We start from the raw sequence: 21,193 nt of genomic DNA, 5'->3' as shown, positions 1-21,193 counted from the left end.
ACTGGAACCGCCAAAGGCAGTTCCGGTTCCTAAAGTTATGGAACTGCCTTAAGCGGTTCCGGTTCTGGTTCTCATTTTTTCGGAACCGCTACCCGCTCGGTACCCGCCGGAACCGGTTTATATATATATATATATATATATATATATATATATATATATATATATATATATATATATATATATATATATATATATGTGTGTGTGTGTGTGTGTGTGTGTGTGTATGTTTCTTAGACTAGTTTAGAATATATTAGTCCAATTTTGTCCTTATTTAGTCCGAATTGATTTGATTTGGATCGAACTAAATTGCGGTTTTATCGACAAAAGTTAACAAAATTTATTTAACCGGGTTACCCGCTCCTGGAACCGGAATCATCGGTTCCAAGAGTGGTTCCAAACATTTAAGAATTGCCTAGAGTGGTTCCGGTTCTCGCCAAATGAGGCGGATACCCGCCTATGCTCGTCCCTAGGTTTTATGATGCTCCCTGCCTAAACATTATTTAAGAACATCACAAATATTCATGGTGCTTGGGAAAAAAAAAAGCTAAGCTTAAACAGAAAAAATGAAAAAAAATGTAAGCTTAATATATATATTTTTTTTGTGTGTATATATATATATATATATATATATATATATATATATATATATATATATATATATACACACACACACAGACGCACACACACACAACGTTTGCCTAATTTATATTAAACTAGACGAATGTCTGCGTGTGCGTAAAATAAAATTATTTGGTTAAAATTCTGCAAATACATGTTGAAAGTGATTTTTTTATTGAAATTAACTATAAATAATAATAATAATAATAATAATCTTACACTAAGTTAATATTTGAAATTATAATCATTTTTAACGTATAAGATAACTATTTAGTAGAATCATATCATTCAATGCTTTCTACAAGATAAACATTCAGTAGAATCATATCATTCAATGTGTGAATAAAACTAGATATGGTTTTTTATTTTAGTTTTATTTTTAACTTTATGATTAAAAAACAAATCCTTATATATGTTTTACTATTATGATTAATAAAAAGATATTATCCGAGGTCCTTCTATGTCAAATCTTTTTGGGGTCCTTCTATATCACATCTTTTTTTTATGTTGACGATGTTCAATGTAACAGCCCGGAACCCCAGGTGTTATTTATTCATATATTTTTGGTGTTTTGTGAGGGGACTCGGCGAGTTGGAGCTCAAACTCGCCGAGTAGGATCGCGGTTTTGGACGCGGGTTCGCGCCTGGACTCGGCGAGTCCACGCTGTTTAATGAAACCCTAATTTCCCGGTCCTGAGCCCTATTTAAGGGACCTTATGGCCTTCATTGCGGCTACCTTCGACCTTGGGAGCACCAGAGCAGCTGAGAGTTCTTGTGAGTGAGATAAGAGGCCATTATTTACCATTTTTGTGTGAGTTCTTGTGAGTGAGATAAGAGGCCATTATTCACCATTTTTGTGTGTATTAGATTTCGGGGGGGGGGGGGGGGGGGAATTGTGGCCCGTATTTGCCCTTGGCAGAGTTTTCCTACAACAACAGCCACCATTAGTGCATCAGTATGCCACCCTTTGAGCTATTGTAGGGAAGGGAGTATCGAACCCCATTTGTGGGGAAGAGGTAGAGCAACGTGTGATGGGAAGTACAGAGATCGTGCTTCGGACGTCAGAGCAGATACAGCAGGTCAGGCAGAGGTTGTTGACCGCTTAGAGTCGCCAGAAGAGTTATGCGGACAGGTGCCGGTCCGAGCTCGAATTGTTGGTCGGTGACTTTGTACTCCTGAAGGTCTCTCCTTGGAAAGGAGTGATTCAATTCAGGAAGAGGGGCAAGTTGAGGCCCCGATATATTGGTCCTTTCCGAGTGATCGCGAGGGTAGGCTGGATAGCCTATCGTTTGGATTTGCCAGCAGAGTTGGGGCAGATTCACGACACTTTTCATGTGTCGCATCTGAGGAAACGTTTAGCCGATGAGTCGGCAGTGGTTCCAATAGAGGATATTCAGGTGGATGCGAGCCTGAATTATGCTGAGAGACCAGTGGAGATCGGAGATCGGAAAATCAAGGTTCTGAGGAACAAGGAGGTACCCTTGGTTTTGGTTCGGTGGCAGCATTGTAAGGGGTCCGAGATGACCTGGGAGCCGGAGCGTGAGATGCGTGGGCAGCATCCGGAGTTATTTGCAGAGCGAGACTTCGAGGGCGAAGTCTAGTTCTAGTGGGGGAGAATTGTAACAGCCCGGAACCCCAGGTGTTATTTATTCATATATTTTTGGTGTTTTGTGAGGGGACTCGGCGAGTTGGAGCTCAAACTCGCCGAGTAGGATCGCGATTTTGGACGCGGGTTCGAGCCTGGACTCGGCGAGTCCACGCTGTTTAATGGAACCCTAATTTCCCGGTCCTGAGCCCTATTTAAGGGACCTTATGGCCTTCATTGCGGCTACCTTCGACCTTGGGAGCACCAGAGCAGCTGAGAGTTCTTGTGAGTGAGATAAGAGGCCATTATTCACCATTTTTGTGTGTATTTGCAAGAAGGGAAGAGGAAAGCCAAGCTAAGGGAGTTGGGGGAGCTTAGATCTACTCCCATTTTGACAGAGGAAGCTAATTGAGGTAACATTCAGAGCTTATTCTCGTGTTTTTCTTGATATGGCCAAATCTAGGGTTTCCTCATGCCTTGTTTGACTTGTATTTGGAGTATGAGAGGTTCCATGGGGAAATGGTACCTAGATCTGGACCTTATTAGGTCCAGAGAGTCCCAAATGCCATGCTTTATGCCTTTCCTTTTGAGTTGGAGACTTAGGTTTCCATTTTAGATGTCATTTCATCAAAAAAGGCCTTGTAGGCGTTGCTTGGTAGCCAAGATTGAGACTTTTCGTGATGAATGTGCTTGGGAGGGCTAGATCTATGAGTTGTTGGAGCGGATCTGACCTCAGAAGTGAGATTGAGTCGATGCATGGCATGGACTCGCCGAGTCCGAAGAACAGACTCGACGAGTAGCATGAAGATTGTCCTAACCACTCAGCGAGTGGTCTTGCCGAGTTAAGGGATGACTCAGTGAGTCAGGGAGAGTTAGAGAGGGTTGACAGGTGGACTGAGTCAAGCGGGAACTCGCCGAGTTGTTCTTGAGACTCGGCGAGTTGAGTCGTGGTGGCCCCGCGATTATGCCAGGTGAAACTCGTCGAGTCAGAGAAATACTCGACGTGTCAAGAGAGGATCCAAGGGAGTCAGTGGACACGTGTAGACTCGCCGAGTCGCCCTAGTGCACTCGCCGAGTCCGGTCAAAGTTGACCGTTGTCTTTTGTTGACTTTTAGGGTTTGGTCAGCGATGTGGCCTTTGGGCTAAGGGAGGGGTAAAATGGTCTTTTACCCTTAAGAGGGTGTCAAGAGAGGGTTGATCCTAGACTCGAGAGTTATATTCATGAGAGTATTTGCCTTATGTGTTAGGAGGTGGCAAGTTCGAGATTCAAGTGTGGGGATATCTGCTTTCTGCTTGCTAGGTGAGTCTTCTCACTATACTTTACCTTGAGTAGGTAATCAGAGTTATGTGATAGAGTATTTGTATGCTATATGCCTGTTATGTGTTGTACTGCATTATTTCTATGTGATTTATGCTGTGCATGTTTACAAAGTTGGAACCGGAAGGCTCCCAGAGTTAGAACCGGAGGGTTCACAGAGTTAGAACCAGAGGGTTCATAGAGTAGGGTCCACGGACCCACAGAGTTATAGCCTCGAGTGGCTAATATATGTATGTGTGGTATTTTGGGGAACTCACTAAGCTTCGTGCTTACAGTGTTTTGTGTTATGTGTTTCAGGTTTCTCTCAGGATCACGGGACGGCACCGGCTCGATTGTACACACCAGAGAAAGAGTCATGTTTTGAGGATCCTGGTTTATTATGCAAGTGAAAATGGAGTTATGTTTTGTAATTCGATTATGAATGAGACTTTCAGCAAAGTGTTTTTTTTTAATTAAACGATTATTTTAAAATGAATAATGGTGAATACCTTCCCTATCACAACGCGTTTTAAAGCCGTGAAGGCAGCAGATCCCATAAGAACTCTGCAGTTAAGCGTGCTCGGACGGGAGTAGTACTAGGATGGGTGACCCCCTGGGAAGTGCTCGTGCCGAGTGGCCCAAAGCGGACAATATTGTGATACGTGCCAGAGGGGGTGTTACATTCAATTTGTTGGTGAATGGTTAAGTTCAAATTTTGACAATCTGGTGAGGATCTTAATATGTTTTCATGCTTGTGCGGGTCTTAAGGTTAATTTTGGCAAATCTCAAGTTTATGATATCGGAGTTTCGATAGGGGAAGTAAACGGATGTGTGTGCATCTTGGGATGTAACGCTGCCTTTTCCCTTCAAATATTTGGGTGTTCTGTAGAAGCTAATATGTCGCTGAAGGCTAAAACTCTTTTTTTTTGGCTGTCGACTTACTTTGGTTAAAGTTGTGTTCGATAATCTTCTGATGTATTTTTCTCCTTGTTTAAGGCCCCTTCTTTGATTATTGAGTTTTTTGAGAAAATTTGACGTCGTTTTCTTTGGGGGTGGGAATGAAGAATTTTTTTTTTTGCTTAGGTGGCTTGGAAAACAGGAACACAATGTTTGGTCCAAAAAAAGGTGGCCTCGGTGTGGGCTCTCTTCTATCTCCCAATCTGACTTTGCTCTCTAAATGGCTTTGGAGGTTTAAAACTGACCCAAAAGCGCTCTGATGCCAAGTTGTATGTGGAATCCACAATTGTGTGAAAAAACCCAATTATTCTCTTGGCAAAAAGACTTGTTCAGGCACTTGGTATAACATTGTTCAGGCTTTTGTAATTTACATGATATGGGGGTTTCTGCTTCAGATGTATTCCAAATCCAAGTCAATTCAGGAAGGAATGCCCTATTTTGGTTAGAAAATTGGTCCGGATATGGGACTTTTGCTGATCGGTTTCCGAGCATTTTTAATTTTGACAAAAAAAATCATGTTTCATCTCTGATAGGATTAATTCCAACAGGAAGTTCAACTATGCGTGGAAGAAAAATCCTAGTAATCTTATGGAACACATGGAGGTAAATGCTTTTTGGGGGCTTTTTCATAGATGGACTTAGTGTCTGGGGTGGATAAATGAGATGCAAGCTCTCTTCTGATGAAAATTTCTACGTTTGTAATTTGAGATCCCTCATTGATTCTAAGGTTACCAATCACTTTGACAATCCAACCATTTGGTTTCGCCTGACTCCTCTTAAAGTTATTGATTTTGTTTGGTGTGCTTGTATGGATCAGATCCCTTCAGCGCTTGCTCTTTCTCGCAGGGGAATTCCCATTTCTTCTCTGAATTGTCTTTTCTGTTCTATTGGTCTGGATTAGCCGAACCACTTTCTGGTGGGTTGTCAAATCACTAAGGAAGTTTTGAGGTGGATTTTCCAAGGGTGTAGCATTCTAGATCAAAGTTTTGTGACAGTTAGTTGGTTAGTGAGTTGGTGGTTTTCGCGGCGGATTGGGGAAGATGTCCAAAGAAACATCATCTTTTTCTGACCATCATATATGGTTTCTTATGGTGCATCCGGAAAACCAGGAATGACTTGTTTTACAAAAACCTGAGAACTTCCTCTTCGAAGTTGGTGGATAACATTATTACTTCAATTTTTAGTTGGGTAAAGCATAGATGTTAATTTGGTGTTTGTAATTGGGCATACTGGATTTGCTCCACATTTAACATTATGTAATTTTTTTTCTTACCTTGCCTTGTGCTTGATTGGTAGTGGTTTTAATATATTTCTGTCGTTTCCAAAACTAAAAATACCAAAGCCCTACGTTAATTAGGCTTTTATCAAACTAACATGGTATCAAGCTAGAGTTTTTACCCCACCCCATGTTTCATACGGCTCTAGCACCATACTCGCCTGATTTTCTTGGGTTTTTTCTGGAATTACATTGTTTCTGTTGCTTCAGTTATTCCCTCTGATCAACCTCCGGAGCTCTCACTGCTCTGACTTGATCCCGCTGACCTACCTTTTCTCTCTCGCTGATCAGATGGGTTTTTCTTTTGGCTTGCTGCTACCGACGATCAATCCTATATTGGCATGTTGCTCTTATTTTGTCGCTGGTCTGCCTACTTCTAACGTCTTTTCTCCAACGTATTCTGCTCACATTGCAGTTGCTGCATTTTTTTTCTTGTTGCCTAAGGTAACTTCTCCATGACCACTCCGGGTTCATCTTCCATCCCATCTCCTTCCAAATTAAGTCTTGTGTGTACCCTTATAAATGTGTACAATCTATATAGTTTCAAGCATAATGTTGATGGGTATCGGTATAAATTATGGCATCAAATATTCTTCAATATGTGTCGGGGTACTTTATGTTATGGTCCTATTTCTGGAAGATCAATTCCAACCGGAGAAGATGATGAAGAATGGTTTTCAGTTGATAATCGTATCAAATCTTGGTTCTACAGTTCTTGTGATCCCGGATTGTTGAAAACAATCTATAGCGATGATTGTACCGCTAAAGATCTTTGTGATAAGTTGGATAAGTTTTTAGGAACAATAAAATGTCTCGCATGTTGTAGTTACAAGATCAAGTTCGCAATACTAACAAAGGTTCAAGTTCAAGCACCGAGTTTTGTCACATGCTCAACAATCTTATATATTTATCATACTTGTTAAAGTGAAAAAGATTAAAAGAGCACCAAATTATATATTTATCTAACAATAATAAATGCCACTACAATATAGTATCCTATTTGGTTGTCTTTTAGGAATGCAACGAGTTTTCATGGTATTTTATATCATATTTAGAATTAATATTAATTTACTTTTATATTATATAATAAAAATTTAAAATATAAACTTCATAAAACATGTTAAAACCTTAAATAAATATGTAACATTCATAATCTAGGTAAATTACATTTTTTACCCTTATACATGAGAGTTATTGAGCAATAAGCAATATAAATAAGACTAGAACAATTAATTTTAACAAATTTATTTTAAGGATACTGCACCTCACCTATAACAAAACATTTGTTATAATCGAATTGGATATTTGGATTATAATCTTTGTGAAATATCGCATTTGATATATTTATATAAAAAAATATATCTACTAAAAACCTTGAAGTTTTATGATCTTTTTGTTAAATTTTTAACACTGAAAAAATAGAAGAGAAAAAAAATCGACCAACAAAATAGATTATATATATTGAGATTATAACTTATATTTTTCGATGTTTTGAATGAATTAAATTGCACGCGTCTTATGTCTTTTGTATTGGCTTGCTGGGTTGCCATGGACTCCCACATTGGCAAGACAGAAGAACTGCTACCATGTTATATATCTCTACGTCTCATCCATAATCGTCCCTTCGGGGACATCCGATAAAATTGGAACGATACAGAGAAGATTAGCATGGCCCCTGCGCAAGGATGACACGCACAAATCGAGAAATGGTCCAAATTTTTTTTTACCCTCATTTTCGTTGAATCGATTACTGCATCTCACGATTTCTTCGTTCTTGCCCTAATTCATTTGAACGGACTTTCTCTTTGTTTATTTCGATTCCTTATTTTTTTTTTCAAAATTTCTGTTGATTTTTTGCCCTAATTTGCTCAATCGACTGTTGTTTTTGTCCTAATTTGCCCCATCGATTTCTGCATTTCTATTCGCTTTTTTTGCCCAAATTTTCGTTGAATCCATTACTGCATTTCACGATTTCTTCGTTTTTGCCCTAATTCATTTGAATGGACTTTCTCTTTGTTTATTTCGATTCCTTATTTTTTTTTTCCAAAATTTCTGTTGATTTTTTGCCCTAATTTGCTCAATCGACTGTTGTTTTTGTCCTAATTATCCCCATCGATTTCTGCATTTCTATTCGCTTTTTGCCTTAATACACTCAATCGGTTACTGCATTTTTGGATTTTTGTTCCTTTTGCCCTATGTCATTCAATTATTGCTGCATTTTTTAAATTTCTGCTGTTTTTTTTTTTCTACTTCACTCAATCGAATGCTACATTTTTTTGCTTTCTACTGTTATTGGTCCAAAATCAATCAATCGAATGTTGTATTTTCTTGATTTCTGTTGTATCTGCATTGATTTCTTCAATCAATTGCTGCATTTTCTAAATTCAAGTGTGTATTTTCCATGCCAAATTTTTTGTATAGTTTGTGGTTTTAGAGCATAAAGTTTTTGTTGGATTGTTGGATTCACGAGCTACAAAGAGTTACATTTAATGGATTCCCTCCTAAACTTTTACTGATTTTTGTTATTAGCTTCAGTTTACAGGATTCATACAACACTTGTATAATCACTTATAATTCGGCATGAAGATTATTATAGAAGTTTACTCTTTGAATGTCGAGATTAGGGTTTTTCTTTCCTTGATGGAATTCACTTAATGGAGTGTATTCAATAGGTTCTCGATCAAAAACCTCTTATTCATCACTACTTTCAGGGTTATCTTCAGATAATTCTTTCCATCGCATAAAAGTCAAATTCAACTTTATTGTTTACAAACTGATAACATTTTTTTGTTCTGCATTATATAGAAAAACAAACAGTTGTATATAAGGCCTTGTAATGATGTGAATTGTTAGGGGCTACATATTTACCTCCAATGCTGCACATAACCCTTCCTGCACCTTGTAAATATAAAAGAATACCAAGTGGCTGTTTTATATTTTAAAGATCTTAATAAGTTTAAATGCTTAATCTGAACAACCATATATGGTTATTTCTTTTTGACATAATCTGGACATAAAGACTTTATGAGTTAAGAAGCCAAAAGCTTGGCTCATCGCATTAAGAGGGTAGCCATTTACTAATTTTATTTTTTTCTCTCCCAACTAATTCACATTAAAATTGATGAATATTGTTAAAATTAATGAATATTATGAAATTTGTTTTTTTAATGTAGGGATAAATTTGTAATTAAATCTTATTCACTCTATTTATTTGGTCTAGAAAAGAAACTTAATATAAATTTTATCCAGAAAAACATGATTGTTTACTCAGCCACTAACCTATATATGACTTAATGAGTAAAAAAAACAACCCCTAAAACAAGCCTTTACAAGAGATTTATTGTGGAAAAGTTCAATGGGTAATACAATAGAATGTAATATTACATTCTATTATTATGTGTGATTTAAAACTTTCATGTTTGTTATGTGTAATTAGAAAACTAAATAGAATTAAATTAATAAAAAATGTTATTTAATAAAATATAAACCTTACAGATACAACGCTAAATGCGTTTAAGCATAAACATATTTAATGTGATTTAAAAAAAAAAACATTAAATGTTAAAAAGTAGAATCATCATAAATATTTATTTAGTAATTTTTGGAAATAAAAATAATATAATTGAATATTTGAGTTTTTTCAAAAACATTAGTATTATCGGAGATTATATAAATTAAAGTGGTTTTTTAGTTCTAAATTATAATATCGCATCTTAGTCCTTCAAAAATAAAATACGTCGCCAACGGAATCAAAATCATTGCGCAAGACAGAAATCATAGTTTAAGCCCTACACAACTAAAATGATCAAATTTGTGCACAAACCTACGGCCCCAATTTCTAACAATAAGGAGGGTAAAAGGTGATGTATGTGTGCATTAAGCCACCTCCACTGACTTAACTCATTAAGACTTTTTGTATGTATTAAGCCAAAAGAAAACAACTTAATATATTTCATATCTTGCCATATTTGTTAAAGTGCGAAACAAACACCAAATTATGTCCGAAGAAGCTATCAACTATTTTAATTCTAACAATAATAAATGTCATATGATAAAGTAAATCAAATGGATAATAAAATGAGATGTAATAGAATTGGTCATTACAATATATAGTACCCTCTTTGGTTGTCGTTTAGGCGAGTTTTCATCGTATTTAGATTTAATTTATAATTTACTTTTATATTATATAATAAAATTAAAAAGATAAACTTAATAAAACTTATTAAAACCTTAAATAAATTAATAAAATATACTTAAAATTATATAAAAAAAAAACATAAAAAACAATTTAATTTAAGTTATAAATGTTTCAAAAAGGTTAATGTTTTTCACTCAAGTAGAACATTAGTTAGGCTATAACTTTTAATTTGTTTCACGAAATGAAAAACAATCAACAGGAGTTGCATACCTTCATAGTCTATTTTATTTTATTAGACAATATAGACAAATTTTAATGAGTTTTTTTTCCCTTCATTTCCTCATTTCATCCTACCACACACTACATCAGAACATATTCGATTGAAAAAAAAAAACTGAATTAACAGTGTAATAAATAACCATGGTAATTGAATGAATATACATTCATGATTCATGAAGTTGGCATGTAGTAATAACATCGACATTATATCTAAATATAACATATAGTTTTTAACTTTTACTTAATATATTATTCCGTTATAACTATTAAAAATCTTATATACATAAACAAAAAAGTTCAATAATATAAAAAGCTCATTAGAACCTAAATAAGATTACAATTAGAAAAAAAAAAAAAAAAAGCCATATTCAAAAAGTAAAACTGTACTCCATTTCACTTGCAAAAATCATTCCATACAAGAGAGATTTTCTTTACAATTTTACCTTTTGTTCTTCAAGGTTTCACAGTAGTTTTTTAGCCATGCAGAAGCAGATTTAAGAATCCTAAGCTCCCCATTGAGTAGATCTTGAGCAATCTCCACCCTTCTTGCATCTTTTCCCAATGACACACTACAACTGTCGCGAATTACAAACTGTAAAAAAAAAGTCAACGTTATATGGGTGCTTCATTTTGACTTAACGCAGATAGAACGACTTAATAGAGAAAGTGATAGTTTAAACTTAAACTCCCTCTGAGGGTCGAATTAGATGATTTATAAAATTAGGAGATTAATTAATTACCTGAATAAGCGAATTATAATTTTCAATAATGTGATTAAATCTTGAAAGCAAGAATTGATGTGCTTGCAATTCTTTTCCCCTGTTCTTTAAAGGAATCCTAGCAAGCCGACCATCATTTTGTCTTGCTTCCATAGCCAACTCCTGCAACTCTGTAGTGGAGATCAATCACACAAACATAACAATTTTATACAATTCTTAAAAACATAATTTTAACAAATTTACATATCCATTTTGTTTAATTCAACTTTTTTGTATGTAAGAGACCTTGAGGAGAGGTACAACACAGAACACGAGCAAAAGCTCTAAGTGATTGTGGGATTCCCTTTCCTTTTCCATTGGATGACTTCACTTTCCTGTATAAAAATAATAAATATTTCAGAAAATGACTGGACAAAATAAATGAGGGCGAATTTGTGACATTCATACATCACCATAAAGCCGTTTCCTAATGAAAGGGCATTATCGTCTTTCAGCACTGGTGTTGTGTGTCTTTCCAGAAGATCCAACTTTATTGAACGCAGGTGGTCATGCTCAGGTACATTGACCTCAACTTTGACCTGCAAGAAGGTGACATCATTGAGAATTAAGTTTAAAAGAAACACACAGAGATAATTATATGAGTGAGTAAAACCTGATCATATTTGTTGCAAAGAAGTATAAATCCAAAATCCAAGAGAAGTCTAGCATTTGAAAACTTCCCATATCTTATAAGAACCTGCACAAACTTTAAACAATGATTAAAACTGCAGATATATATAAAAGATTGAAGTAAAGAGGACCTCATCACCAGGGGCATAATTCTGATCAGCAATCACTTCAGACACTTGTTGAAAGTCATCACTTAAAACATCTGTTTCTGAAAATCCATCATGGTTTAGAAAATCTGCAAAAGGAATCTAAAAAATATTTACTCACAAAATAATTCCTACAACCATTGAAACTTTGGTATTTATTCCAAACATTTAAAAGACGTTAAAAGACTGATGAAATTAGAATACCATGGAAACACCCCTTGTGCTGATCCAACCTCGAGATTCAACTGAAACATATACAAAAAATTATTACAAAAATGTGATGTTAGTTAACGGATAAAAGTGAAATGAAGATTGAAAATGGAATCTGATAAGATGTTATACCTAGAGTATAAGCATGCTTAAATTTGTCTAACGTCACTTCTTCAAAAAATTCAGGAAAGTGTTCAAGAATCTGCATGGAAAACAAATAAAAATGAATATCTTGATGATTTGTGAACTTGCACAAACTACAGAAATGTAAAAGACATACATGTTTTATGGAGGAAAAGTCTTTTTCTATCTGAGCCTTATGTTTTAACGTTTCTTGATATAAAGAACTTATCTTGATCATCTTTAATTCCTCATCGCTCCAAAATATCTACAGAAATAAAAATTGTGCTTTAAGGAAATAACACAAGGGAATTTTGTTATCAAATGTGTGACTTAATAAAAGGGTAAAAAGGGAAATACCGTGCTATGCATCTCTGAAACTGGTGGCAAACAGCTGATGTAAGGGGCCCATTCAGAAGCCTGCATTAACAAACAGAAGATAAACAAGGAACCAGTTGGAATGTCTTCAGTCTTCTCAAACAGTTTGAAAGAAACATATACAAAATTGGTACCTGACCAAGTTTTTGGTGCATTAAGATGACCAATGCAAGCTTTGCAACATTAGTAACATCATCTCCTAACAAAGAACTTATTGAAGGAAGAAGATTATCTGGGGCCAGTTGCTGCAAAAATGTCCACAGATGACATGGTACCTTTGGGATTTATAATCATGGAGCACCAAACAGTTATAAATATTCAGTAAAGGATACCATTCTGTAAGGAACTTTCAGTATGCAATCACCAGCATGTATTGGTTTACAAGCAAACAATGACCTGCAATTTAAGGACATGGATGAGAAAAAGAATTGCAAAATCATAGAAATATTTGAAACATATAAGTTACCTGCCATGAATTGATTTTCCTACAGAGAGCACGGACGAAATTTCCTCCCCAGCCTTCTGTCTTAACCACGGCAAGAAATCGACACAATCCTCCTTTACATGTTGGGGTGCCTAAGTCAAGTGAACTCATTCAGTAATTTTATCAAACAGTTGGCAGACATGGATAAAACAGAGTCCTCCGTTGATTGAGTTTAGCTTTGAACCTGTAGTGGAGAAGATGATGTGGAGAAGTTGCACCTGATGCGGAGGCAGCACCGGGGGGGAGCGAAGAAGGGCCGCTGGATTCGAACACCTAAAATTAGCATAGCAATGTGTGAAATGGTGGTCCGTTCCGACTTCCGACTAAATTTTTTGTTTGAGTTGAGTTGTTCTCCCTACCGATATTTTCAAAAAAAATAAATATGAAATAAAAAATAAAAAAAATGATGTTTTTATGACCTGAAATCATATTTTTTTTTCCTTGTAACGAAAACGACAATACATGTATTGTCGAATATATCTCTGCACAGTGCACACACCCATATCCCCTTCTTGTAAATTAGCATGATCACGATATGTAAGAACGATTGCTTTGACGGTTTTCTGGATTTGGTAAGGTTATGTGGAGCGCTCTCGATTCGGCAAATCTTACTAGGCCTTGCCACACCGTGCATCCGCTACAACATACCGAGTTCAACAAGCTTCTTCGGCAATAAGCTGCTGCCGAGCCCTTCCCCACTTTGACTTCTTTGACCAGCTAATCACAAAAGTTATATTTTTTTTTTCAATTTAAAATCTTTACAAACCACAACCCTTAAATTGCAAGAAAATTAAGTGATATGACAAAAATAAGATGGTGCCTACGTGACATATAAAAAATATGTAACAATAATGATACCACTCTCATTAGCCTAATAAAATATCTATGAGTAATGAAAGTATGAAACCATGCATAGGAGAAAATATAGAATGGTAAGGTTGAAGCATTTATAATGGGGGTTGAATGAGGGTTTAGTATAATTAAATTGAATATGATATAAAAGAAAGAGATGATGGAGTCAATAGAGATTAAACATATAATAAGAGATTTCAGTGCAAAATGATGGGATTTTTTTTAATTGAATAGAATGTCCATATTCTTTTTTCTACTTGGCACTCCATACAACTCTCCAAGAGTTTAATAGATTATTGATGCCCTTAGGGATGGATTTCCTAGTTTGTAGAAGTGATTCTCCTAACTCATGATCATAAATGGAAAATTGGGCCAACATTATCTAAGATGAGCCCTGAAATTATGTTTTAACGCCCAAGTTGTATACCATGAGTGTGTGTGTATGTGTGTGTGTGTGTGAGAGAGAGAGAGAGAGAGAGAGAGATAAATGAGAGTGAGATCGCTTACTGAGACCTCCTATGAAGATCCACCTTTTCGGTTTGCAATAGCTATGATATGACGTGCTTTAAGCATATTTGTTTGATGTTGATACCCATTTAACTCTAATGGAGGCTCAAGTTATGTCTATTGAGCTTTCATTTGTTAAGATCAAGTTCTTTACTACGCCTGATGACCCGGAGGTTGCAATTGCAAAGAGATCTCAAAGTTGATGTGGATTAGATTTTGATCCTACCTAGGTTATTGATATAGAATATTGATGTTTTAGATGAAGCATATTTACATGTCAGTGGTGTGAAATGGTAGAAAGTCGTTGAATCCGAGCATGATATTGAATATTGATGATCCTAAGTGGAAGTATTATTTTAGCATTGATGATGAAGCGATCGATGATTCCCATCGTGCTTTCATATCTCCTTGGTCACAAGTAGATGAGGTGCTCTCTGCGGACCATTTTTCAGTTGAATTTGTTGGTCTTTTTGGACAAGATGAAAGAGGTTCATGGGAATGTCAATGCTTCTGGCGATGTTTGGGTCACATTGATACTAGTTATGGTTTTATCACCAATTAGAAGCTCGTTTATGTTCTCTCATGGAAAATTAAGATCAATGACAACCTCTTAAAGCCTAACACAAGACTCATTTTATGGATAATTTGCCTCCTCTAAAGACTAGACCTACTTTGCAAAGCATTAAGATTTGAAGATGGTTTGTCTTCGTCCAAGATGACTCTTGAGCACTTAATCATTTTTTAGGATGTGACAGGCTTTGATGTGCCATAACAATTCTCGGTCTTGTATGTATTTTTATTTTATTATTATTTGTTTGGAACCACATAATTTTATTAAAAAACCAACAAGATGCTAGAAAAAGACCCATTACAAAGAAACAGAAGTCAAAGCTGGGTTTCGTAACCAAGAAACCCAAACCAACTTAGCTTTTTTACACCTATTAGAAATCCAAAAAACGTCATATCTACCATATCATCAAAAAAAGATTTCCTAGGTAAAGTCGTCCCAAAGAGAATGGACTTTCGAAAAATCCATAACCACCAAAAAAAACTATCATCGCCACTACATCAAAAACCTTGTATTGCCATCCCATCGGTATAGCGATATCGGCCCAACAAACTATCGGAAGAATGGAAATTGGATCAGGAATATGCACATCCCACCAAATCGCGATACGCCTCCACAAGTGACTAATCTCCCAACAGCCTGCAAAAAGGTGTTTAATCATCTCTATAAAATGAGAACAAACAAGACACATAATCGACTTCACATCAATATCCTTATACGACAGTCTCTCTCGTGAGAATACTATACAACAACATTCTCCAAAGAAGAAAATTCAACTTGATAGGAACCCAATTATTTTATCTAGTTTCCAATCTTGATTTGACTATTAGCATGAATTAATGTTTATTTGTGTTATATATCATTAAACAACACAAATATGAATCAAAAAAACATTGATCCATAGCTCCTATAAGAATATAAAGTAAACATAAACTATAATCACATGTAACTAAGGATGTTCCTTATTTTAAATAATATATACTTATTAACTTATTTTTAAATAAAATAATCGTTTATCAACTTGTATGGTTGACTAAACCATACAAAAAAAAATCAACAAACTCATTTTGTTGATTACTATAATGAATAATCGTATCACATGGTCCGCTATTGAGCACAATCCGTCCTTTCTCAAAATAAATATTACGATTATTATAAAAACTAACATAAAAGCATCGGCTTCTATACACATAGTGACATAACCATTCGGTAGACCTTGAACAAAAAAGTCGACATACAAAGGTTAGATATAAAATAAAGCTTCATATGCATGAAACTGTGTGAGAAAATTCTATCGCCAGACATTTAACTTGTACCAGAAAGATCGAGCTTAAAGAACCACAAACTGACTGCAAAAGTTAATTTGTATTTATTCCCAATATATATGGACGTTATGTAAGAACTGCATGAAAAATAATTCGTATTTACTTCCTATAATCTTATTGAAAGAAAGTCATAGTCATTCAATATCAACACTCGTAAGTTTCTTTTTTTTTCTTTTTTTTTTTTTCGTTTTTACTCGATCTTACTTAAACTACAAATAATGGATTAACGCATAAATTGCATAATGTTACTGGTTGGCCTTCTTTTGCAGCGTTCATGGTTCAACCTTGATATTAAACTCATAAAGTAATGTCTGAGTTTGGGAGGCAGAACACTAACAATCAATATCGGCTTGGAAACGATATACTCAACTGAATCTAGATCAATAGATCATAGCCAACGACCAAGAATTCGAATGACATCAATAATCACATTGCAAAGATCATGTAAATCATAATAGGTGAATTACCTCTAAATCCTTAAACAGACTCAAATATGTCTCACGACTAATTAACGATCATAAATTCTAATTGTGTGGTGATACAGTGTAATATAAATAAATAAATAAATAAATAAATAAATAAAAAAAAATTTGCGAACAAAAGTCTGACTCAGGACCTTAACGAGCTTTATATGGCATGAACTTTTGAAACCGTAATATCTCTCAAAAGTATTTCTTGAGGAACATAAATTTTTGTCCAAGAATGTTTAACTGTGACGTTTTATGTGAAGGAACATAAATTCTTGAGGAACATAAATCCCACGCGCCGCTGCCCCTAACCTTCTCCTTCACAACGAAAGCAACCCCCGATGATTCTTGAGGAACATAAAATTAAAAACTATTCTAACAAATGCACGAAAAATCTCACGAAAGTCATGGACATTTACTAAAATTAGAAACAAAATAGTCATCTTTTGACATATTACATTATATATGAACCAGGATAGCAATAGGGGATTCTCTTTTAGGTATTGCTACCTTGGTTTCGAAGGTGTTGCTTGTTTCTCATATTAGTGCATCATATTTTCAAAGCTCTAATAGATTTCTAAGTAAAAATAAAAGTTGGATGCTATAAGCCTATATTAAACCAAATTAACATAAGTAAGTTGCTATTTTATGTGTATAAACATTTTCAGAGTTCCAATCGATTGTTATGGCCATTTTAACAAATAATTATTATATATATATTTCAATCGTTGAACAAAAACTAAATACAGAAACAGCTGTACCAATCATCAATGCCAAATACTCCGAGTCAACCGGAGCACCTCACTACGACTGTGGCCAAATGCTGACCTTTTCCTTTTCAACCTTACAATACACCGCCGTAACAGCAGCCACAAAATAAACCTGAATAAAAATGATCGACGGCGTATGGTATTTTATCACACTCTCTCCCGTCGCCAGCTCCACTAACACCAACGCCGCTAACCCAAGGGCCGCCACCCGCCCATTCATCCTCTCCGAATACGGGCTGAACCCGAAATCCACTTTCACTCCACCTGAAATCGGCTCCTTCAAAGGCACCGGTGGGAGGTACATGTTTGCCCCAGATCCTGAACTCCCACCGGATTTCTTCCCGGACTTCTTGCTCTTCCGTGCGTCGGCTTTCTTCCCTGTGCCACTCCGGTAACGCAGACGTACCTGCGAGAGTCGGTCCTCGAAACTTTCAGTCTCGGGTGATTCGGAGGTGGGACCATCGGTAGAGGAAGAATCATCGGGGGTTGCTTTCGTTGTGAAGGAGAAGGTTAGGGGCAGCGGCGCGTGGGATCTGAGTGGGGACAGAGGGAGTGGTGATGAGAAGAGAGGGTTGGAGGACGCCATTGCTGATAGAAGTAGAACCTCTCCCTTGGGACTTGGGTGTGGCTGCTGTGGACTTTGGAGTAGATAAGGAATGTTACTTAATTTCATTATATAATTTTCATATTATTAATATATATTAAAATAAAAGTGTTCATGAATAGTATAATTTTATGATTTCAACTGTTCCGTGACTCCTTTTAGGTTTCAACTTTGCTAGACTTCGACAATTCTTACGTCGTCGTCGTTAAGGTCCCATTTGGTACGTATAATAGGACGGAACAGAACAGAACAAGGTCCTATATCACTGAGCGTTTGGCACGGACGGGACTGGGATAAAGTTAGTTGTTGACCAAGTCCAATGGGACTATTTATCCAAAATTTAGTCTCATCCAAAACCATAGAACACAATGGGACAAAAGCCAAAATGACAAAAAAAAAAAAAAAAAAAAAAAAAAACCATTTCCAGTTTCCGTATTGTTCCGGTGTTGCCAAACACTATATAACGAGTTCAGTCTAGTTATGTCCAGTCCAGTCCAATTCTGTTCAATCTAGTTCTGTCCCACCTAGTCCCACCACCAAACGCTACCTAATATAACTATCAGGAAGATCCGAGAATGGTCTCCGATCCAAATACCTTAAGTTATTCTTTGACAATGGGTTTATAAAAATGCCCTTCATGGACCAATTCCTTACATATGTGATACCTAGGAAGGTATACTTGTCGCTTGGTCTATTATGACCTATGTTATATCATGATTCTACACAACCATGGACACGTGGTAATGAGATCTAAAGTGAGATAGTTACATTTACCTATAGGCGCAAGTAAAGGTTTCAAGTTTCCTCATGATGTTGCCTTCTTACTTTCCAACCAAAACGTCCATTTAAGTAGGCATCGTAGCTACTAACACTTTTTCTTAGCTTCTGGTGTTGCAAATCTTTTGGATCTTGATGTAGAACCTGAAGTTGAGTTTTCATTCGCACTTTGGATCTCCCTACTTGGGTTAGGACCCTCGCTTTCCTACTACATACAATCAATCAAAGCCTAGGTTGGCTTTGTCTCTACGATTGGTAGTTTTCTTTCTGCTTGAAAGAATCTCCTAATTGTCATGATGATTGTAATACTTTCAATATAGTATTGTTGCTTATGCTTATAACAAGTGATATTCTCATAATACATAACGTAGTCCGATGAAGATTATGATAAGCGTTTAGGTCATTCTACCAACATATACGTGTACCAGATGGTAGACGGGGGTCGTAATATTAGCAGTAACGATGGTTGATGAACTCAATATTTTCTCTTTCTCCTTTCTAAGACGATTAACCTCGTCGTACCCTTCTTGATCATAATTAAGGTAACTGGATACCTACATACTACTAAAATACTCATGTGTATCCCCTTTATAAAATCATAATTTTTGCGATTTTCCCAACGAGCATCAAACTTTTGGACTTCTGATGGTGATGCTTATCTCGCACTTGTATCTTAATTATCTATTCGACCTTCAGTCTAGATCTTGGAGTCATAAATTCGATCTTTACTAGAGGCTCCTGCTCCTTCTCAAATTTTACTAAAGACTTAGCCTAAGATGAGGTCTATACTCCAGCTATAGTAACAAACCGAATGGTCACATTCTAATGACCTTTTATTGTATGGTGCATGCGATGAACGTTGAACTGGACTCTTGTCTCTGAAATTTCCTACTACTAAGGATATATTCCTTAATGTTCTAACGTGGCACAACCACATTATAGCAAGTAGCAATTCTGGCTACAGGTTTCTTAGTTTTAATGAAGGCTGCAATCTTTCTATCAATTGCCTTAATCTCGTCCTCTGTTATATCGACTAGGTTCGGTTACTATACGGTCATGGTTCTCAAAACAAATCGAATTACTTCGCAAATTTTAAACTATTTGGACTTGGTTCTTGATGACCATCATGGTCATAATGAAAATTATCTCCTTAGTCATTACCGAAACAAAGGTAATGATAGAAATGAACAAACTTGACTCAAATTCTAGTTTCTCGGTAACCTTACGACTCGTCCTGATCCAAGTGAGAGTCCTATGCTTCCGGTAGTATAGGCCTCTACAACCTTTCACACCTACTCATAGTTGTCCCAAGAATTGCCTTGCAGTTCTCTAAGTTTCCTTCCAAGACTGAAATCACTTAGCAATTTAACACATTGACAAGTATAACATAATTAGAGATTTTATAACTTCTTAAATGTTTACAATCATATTAAAAGTTTATTATACTCTTTATATCATGCCAAATACTAAGATATTAGCTAAGTGGTACGACCACTCTATGTCTCTAACTTTCTAGATAAGCAGCTTCCTTTTGATTGACTTCCCGAACCGATGCCTGCTTCTTCCTTTACAGTCTTGAGATTCATCCACAATGCTTGTGAGGTATCTTCCTTTCTCGGGCATTCATAAGAAATGTGCCCATTACCTTTACATACGTAACATATCCTGTTTTTAAACATACAGTTGTGGGAATAATGACCAGTTCTACCACACTTGTAGTATATTACTTTTTCCTTGCATTATCCAAAATTCTTCTTCTTGAATTCTTTACTCCATTTCGCCTTATCGCTTCCCCCAGGCTTCTTTCCACAGGGGCTATGTTATACTAACCTGTTCTTTTTATTGGATTTTGATTATTCTTCATTATTCCTCTTCCTTCCAACTTATGGGTCGTCGGTGGTTATCCCCTTGGCTATGTCTTTTAAGGATTTTGCCACCTGCACGACTATTTTTACAATTATATCCCCCTTAGGATGATTACATCCCGCAATCATCAGCAAAACGGCGTTGAAAAAAAATTCCCAAGTCGTCTCTGAATCCAGCAGAAAAGAGTTTTCCATAGTACTTGTTTCCACACAATATTATGTATTTGTACTAAACACATAATATCGTTTTACGTTCCTTTTTGACAGCTTAACAATCTATCAACCTAATTCCATACCATTAACTCTGTTAGGGTTTATATATAAGCCCTAGTCTTGACGAGTTCTTTACAAAACCATATCTCCTTTTCCATAACAAGGTCTACGAACCTAATTGTTCCGTGCCTCCCTTTGGGTTTCGACTTTGCTGGACTTCAACAATTCTTCATCATCATTAACATAACTATTAGAGAGATCCGATAATGGTCTCTAATTTAAATACCTCAAGTTATTCTTTGAAAATGGGTCTATGAAAATGCCCTTCGTGGACCAATTCCTTACATATATGATACCTAGGAAGGTATAC

The 21,193-nt window shown here is 36.0% G+C and overlaps 2 protein-coding genes and 1 non-coding gene across 4 annotated transcripts; 1 reads left to right on the top strand and 2 right to left on the bottom strand.

Annotated features, from left to right (window-relative positions):
- The first annotated feature begins 7,350 nt into the window (after positions 1-7,350).
- On the top strand, positions 7,351-7,453 carry LOC145091054 (U6 spliceosomal RNA). Its single transcript, XR_013701943.1, has one exon. It is a non-coding gene; the product is annotated as a U6 spliceosomal RNA (small nuclear RNA).
- Positions 7,454-10,516: 3,063 nt separating this feature from the next.
- Positions 10,517-13,460, bottom strand: LOC145088390 (SET domain-containing protein). 2 transcript variants are annotated; one of them, XM_079026741.1, is made up of 15 exons: positions 13,295-13,460; positions 13,060-13,148; positions 12,858-12,967; positions 12,724-12,787; positions 12,526-12,636; positions 12,374-12,433; positions 12,174-12,281; positions 12,026-12,095; positions 11,888-11,928; positions 11,669-11,785; positions 11,521-11,604; positions 11,316-11,446; positions 11,154-11,242; positions 10,890-11,038; positions 10,517-10,741 (listed from the first exon to the last, which is right to left on the bottom strand). In XM_079026741.1, the coding sequence occupies exons 1-15, from the start codon at positions 13,302-13,304 to the stop codon at positions 10,589-10,591; spliced, it is 1,386 nt and encodes a 461-aa protein (XP_078882867.1). In that variant the 5' UTR covers positions 13,305-13,460; the 3' UTR covers positions 10,517-10,588. The 2 variants fall into 2 exon arrangements, with proteins under 2 accessions (XP_078882867.1, XP_078882866.1); XM_079026740.1 differs by lacking the exon at positions 13,295-13,460 and having other exon boundaries at positions 13,060-13,249.
- A 3,826-nt stretch (positions 13,461-17,286) lies between these two features.
- On the bottom strand, positions 17,287-18,028 carry LOC145088389 (FKBP-type peptidyl-prolyl cis-trans isomerase). The gene has a single exon (XM_079026739.1). The coding sequence runs from the start codon at positions 17,948-17,950 to the stop codon at positions 17,399-17,401; it is 552 nt and encodes a 183-aa protein (XP_078882865.1). The 5' UTR covers positions 17,951-18,028; the 3' UTR covers positions 17,287-17,398.
- Between the last annotated feature and the right edge of the window lie 3,165 nt (positions 18,029-21,193).

Source organism: Lactuca serriola, chromosome 2, assembly GCF_051521515.1.
Source record: "Lactuca serriola cultivar US96UC23 chromosome 2, Lser_US96UC23_V15, whole genome shotgun sequence".
Classification (NCBI taxonomy): Eukaryota; Viridiplantae; Streptophyta; class Magnoliopsida; order Asterales; family Asteraceae; genus Lactuca; species Lactuca serriola.
The sequence above is the reverse complement of the archived record's forward strand: the minus strand, read 5'-3'. Positions and strand labels throughout refer to the sequence as shown.

Coding starts and splice junctions, on each gene's coding strand:
- LOC145088390 (XM_079026740.1), bottom strand. CDS start 13,161: ATGCTAATTTTAGGTGTTCGAATCCAGCGGCCCTTCTTCGCTCCCCCC. Junction 11,243..11,315: donor GGAAACGGCTTTATGGTGAT/GTATGAATGTCA, acceptor ATTTTTATACAG/GAAAGTGAAGTCATCCAATG. Junction 10,742..10,889: donor ATTATAATTCGCTTATTCAG/GTAATTAATTAA, acceptor TTTTTTTTACAG/TTTGTAATTCGCGACAGTTG.
- LOC145088389 (XM_079026739.1), bottom strand. CDS start 17,950: ATGGCGTCCTCCAACCCTCTCTTCTCATCACCACTCCCTCTGTCCCCA.